The sequence below is a fragment of the Marmota monax genome, unplaced genomic scaffold (genome assembly GCF_021218885.2).
Source record: "Marmota monax isolate L192 unplaced genomic scaffold, Marmota_monax_Labrador192_F-V1.1 WCK01_AAM20220418_F8-fsc00261, whole genome shotgun sequence".
NCBI lineage: Eukaryota > Metazoa > Chordata > Mammalia > Rodentia > Sciuridae > Marmota > Marmota monax.
This window is the reverse complement of record NW_026695225.1, coordinates 1,661,213-1,666,063: the sequence shown is the minus strand read 5'-3', so window position 1 is coordinate 1,666,063 and position 4,851 is coordinate 1,661,213. Positions and strand designations below refer to the sequence as shown.

At 41.2% G+C, this 4,851-nt stretch overlaps 1 protein-coding gene across 1 annotated transcript; it reads right to left on the bottom strand.

The window, feature by feature from the left end:
- Positions 1–261: 261 nt before the first annotated feature.
- On the bottom strand, positions 262–1,302 carry LOC124086851 (putative MAGE domain-containing protein MAGEA13P). Its single transcript, XM_046435331.1, has one exon. The coding sequence runs from the start codon at positions 1,300–1,302 to the stop codon at positions 262–264; it is 1,041 nt and encodes a 346-aa protein (XP_046291287.1).
- Between the last annotated feature and the right edge of the window lie 3,549 nt (positions 1,303–4,851).

Genomic DNA, 4,851 nt, shown 5'->3' with positions numbered 1-4,851 from the left:
GAAAATTTTTGTTCCAACACCATGGTATATTGTTGCAGATCACAAAACAAAGTTTCTCAATTTGTTTTTCAAAATATCAAAACTCATTAAACCTAATAAGCAATAAATGTGTGACCAATGAAATTAGTAGACCTAAATTCCAAAGCTAATAAAACTACTAAACAAAATGTGAAAATACCAAAAAGAAAATGTTTCTCTGAATCTCTTTACTACTTAAAACTTTTGATTTCTCTTTGAGCAGTTAGGTATCTTTATGGGACTTTACTCGGGACAGGAAAAGCATCTGGACTTTGAATTTTCACTGTCTACACTAGTAGCATCACCCGCAGATCTTGATCTTTCCCTTTCTTCTCTAAAAGCTTCCCGATACAAGGATGAGAAAGAAGTGGGGTGATTCCCACTGACTTTCGAAAAGAACTCTAAGACTTTCATCTTACTAGTCTCAGCATATGATTTTGGACCCCAAACTAACTCATACAATGGCGGATTACTATTTGGCACCTGCTGGTACTCCAGGTATTTCTCCTGCACTAACTCTCTAGTTATGAGCTTCCTGCAGTCCCCAGACATGAATTCCCTCTTCCCATGCACATCAAGCATATTCATCATCTCCCATATCTTCTCTTCCGATGCACAGTTGCCCTCCATGAAGATTATACCCAGGATAAATACCAGAAGGCCAGTCTTGGGCATACCCTGGTCATCACTCATCTTCCTGTAATAGGTGAGATCTACCATTTCGATAAGCATGTAGGAGTGGCTAGTGGGATCCACTTCCTTCACTTCAATACCAAAAACAACCTCCATACATTCACAGGTATTCTTGAAGATTGCAGAGAAGTAGTCCTTTTGCTCTTTAAGGACACTCTGCAGCATTTCTTCCTTTGTGACAGGCTCCTTTGTTTTATACTTGGCGATAAGGAAATTCACCAATTCACCCACTCTTTTCTCTAGTATATTAATATGAGAGACTTCAGGATCCCTGCAGGCAGATGAGGCACCTACATCACCTTCTTGGCCACTAGAACCTTCACTGGACTGGCCTGTTAGACTGGATTCAATAAAAGCAGTTTCCAAAAGACTTTGAGAAAGACTCTGGGTAAGATTTAATAGACTCTGGGAGAGGACAGGTGTTCCAGCTTCAGGCCATTCTTCCATGATGCTCAGGCTTGAAGCAGGGGATGAGGTAGCTATAGCACGCACTTCCTCAACTACAGGAACATCAGGATCAAGTGGATCCACTTCCTCTCCTTGAGCGCGGAGGGGAGTGTACTCTTGAGTCTTCTGCTTAGAAGGAATCATAATTAACTGCAAAGACAAACCAGAAGGGTTGTTAACACAAATTGGCCTGAGAGAGGAAGAGTGTGAAAAACTTAACCTTGTCAACATTGACAAAAGCCATCTTCACAGGTCTTCCCTCAGACAGTGCTCTAGGGCCTCACAAGTCTTCTGTCCTTCTCATCAGCCTATCTCCTAGGAACCTGTAGGAGGATTCGAGAATGCTCTTCATGGTATACTTGGCCAGCACAGTTTGAGGCTGGCAGCAGAACAGGTAGATTCAGGAACTATGGGGTCTCTTCGTTTTAGAGGTAAGGTCCCAGATACACATTCAGGGTGTGCATCTCACCATGCCTCCTAACATGGCCGGACCCTCTTCCACTCTATGATCTGGGGATTATGTGACTCATTTCAAGGCCTCCACCCCAAGTTTCTGGAGCCTCTATAAGAGAAACAGGTTTCAGACTGCAGGTAGGCAGAAATAATTGTATTCTGTAAGGTCTCTATAGTTATGAAGTGGATGGGCCCTCCCAACAAGACTAAAAGGAATGGAGAGCTAAGCTCCATCTGCTCTTGTGCACAGGGGCTCTCTATCCTCATACCGATTTATTGAAAGGCTCAAGATTCCTCCCTCAGCTGAACTGAGTCTAGCTCATTAAAACTATCAGGTAGGAGTAAGGGCACAACACATCTGGAAACCCAGTGCCCAGGTCCTTTCAGGTCAGGGCCCACAAATGTCCAAGGCATAGGGGGGTCCTCTCAATCCAAATTCAGGTTCTTCACCTTGACTCCTACCTTGGGTCATCTCAATAGGCTGCCTGTTGATGTGAGGTTGCCCCTTTAGGCCAAGACCTTCATCTCCTTCAGACCAATGAAAAAAATGTGAGAAGATATCACAGTCACATATGCCCAGGATCTCCTAGGGTGGACAGCAGGGGCTCAACCCAGTATGTCCTTTAGTGGTGGCATATGGTAGTACTCCCTCAGGGTCTGCTCCTCTATGTCCAGCAGAACCTGGGACTCCTTCTGGTGACTTGGTCTTCTCAAACAACAAAACAATAATAACCAATCCTCACCACCCTTACACAACCAGGTCATCTAGAAATGAGGGGTGATTCAGATAGATCTGCGTGGGCTCTGCCAGAGTTAACAGGGGTGAAGCAGGTTTCTCTGAGGACCCCCTTGGAGTAAGAGTTACTCTTAATCCTCCTGAAGGTATTCATGTTTACTCCTGACTGGACCTACAATCCTTCCTTCTGCTATCCTGAGGATATATCCCTCAAGCCAAGGCCTCCATCTTCCAAATACCAACAAGGAACATAGATGGAGGGAGGGGGTAGTAGGGTGGTACCTGTGCCAAACAGCCCTACCAGGGTTTTCCAGAAATGATATCAGGATAATAGAGCTAGATCTCTATCTATAGTTGGAGGTCCTCTCAGGGCTTTTTCAGAGACCATATTTTGATTCCTGGTACAGCTGGGGCTCCTCTCTTACTTGACCAAGAATATCAGAAAGGAAGTGAGGTTGAGTGTGAGAGACAGGTATACAGGGGCTCACAAAGAGCAGCGTAGTTGTCTGTGTGGATCCCTCTGAGTGATGGGTTAACGGTATATTTATTCTCAACAAGGCATATAACTTTTTTTAAACTGGTAATAGAACCCAGTGAAGCATAATGACTGAACAATCTCCAGGTCTTTTTATTCTTAATTTTGAGAAAGGGCCTCAATAAGTTGCTGAGGCTAACTTTAAACTTGCATTTCTCCTGCCTCAGCCTCCTGAGCCACTGGGATTACAGGTGTTCACAACCATGTCCATTCAACTTTTTCCTTTTTCTAAGGTGAGAAAACCACCATTAAACCAAGGCCAGAGTCAATTTTTCCTTTGGTACCAGGGACGGAACCCAGGGGTGCTTAACCAATGAGCCACATCCCCAAACAGAGCTGAAATCAATGAAACCGAAACAAAACAATTGACAAAACTAAAAGTTTATTCTTTGAAAAAATAAATAAAATTGACAGACCCTAAGCCATGCTAATGAAGAGAAGGAGAGAGAGAACTCAAATTACCAGCATACATGATGAAAAAGGCAACATAACAACAGACACTACAGAAATACAGAAGATAATTAGAAATTTTGAAGCTATATACTCCAATAAAGTAGAAGACAGTAAAGGCATCGATAAATTCCTTAAGTCATATGATGTACCCAGATTGAACCAGAAAGATATACACAATTTAAACAGACCAATATCAAGTGAGGAAATACAAGACGCCATCAGAAGCCTGCCAACCAAGAAAAGCCCAGGAATGGATGGATAAACAGCCAAGTTCTACAAGAACTTTAAAGAAGAATAAATACTATTTAATTTATTTCAGGAAATAGAAAAAGAGGGAGTACTTCCAAATCATTGTATGAGACCAATATCACCCCGATTCCAAAACCAGTCAAAGACACTTCAAAGAAAGAAAAACTTCAGATCAATCTCTCTAATGAACATAGATGGGAAAATCCTCAATAAAATTCGGGCAAATCAAATACAAAAACATATTAAAAAGATTGTACACCATGATCAAGTGGGGTTCATCCCAGGGATGCAAGGTTGGTTCAACATACAGAAATCAATAAATGTAATTCATCACATCAATAGACTTAAAGATTTAAGAATCACATGATCATCTCGATAGACGCAGAAAAAGCATTTGACAAAATACAGCACCTCTTTACGTTCAAAACACTAGAAAAACTAGGAATAACAGGAACATCTCAACATTGTAAAGGCTATCTACGCTAAGCCTCAAGCCAACATCATTCTATACGGAGAAAAACTGAAGGCATTCCCTCTAAAATCTGGAACAAGATAGGGATGCCCTCTCTGACCACTTCTATTCAACACAGTACTTGAAACACTGGCCAGAGCAATTAGATGAAAGAAATTGAAGGAATCACTATATGAAAAGAAAAAACTTAAACTACCACTATTTGCTGACGATATGATTCTATTCCTAGAAGACACCAAGAACTCCACCAGAAAACTTCTAGAACTAGTAAATGAATTCAGCAAAGTAGCAGGACATAAAATCAACACCCATAAATCAAAGGCATTTCTGTATATCAGTAATAAATCCTCTAAGGAAATGAGGAAAACTACCCCATTCATAATAGCCTCAAAAAAATTAGATACTTGGGAAAAGAGGTGAAGGATCTATACATGAAAACTACAGAACCCTAAAGAGAGAAATCAAAGAAGACCTTAGAAAATGGAAAGATCTACCTTGCTCTTGGATAGGCAGAGTTAATATTATCAAAATTATCATACTACCAAATTCCAGTCAAAATCCCAATGGCATTCATTCCTTGCAGAAATAGAAAAGGCAGTCATTAATTTCATCTGGAAAAATAAGAGACCCAGAATAGCAAAAACAATGCTAAGCAGGAAGTGTGAATCAGGCGGTATAGCGATACCAGACTTCAAACTATACTACAGAGCAATAGTAACAAAAACAGCATGGTATTGGCACCAAAACAGGCCGGTAGACCAATGATACAGAATAGAGGACACAGAGACTAACCCA

What these genes read in the sequence shown, in the direction of transcription:
- LOC124086851 (XM_046435331.1), bottom strand. Translation starts at nt 1,302, where the DNA reads ATGATTCCTTCTAAGCAGAAGACTCAAGAGTACACTCCCCTCCGCGCT.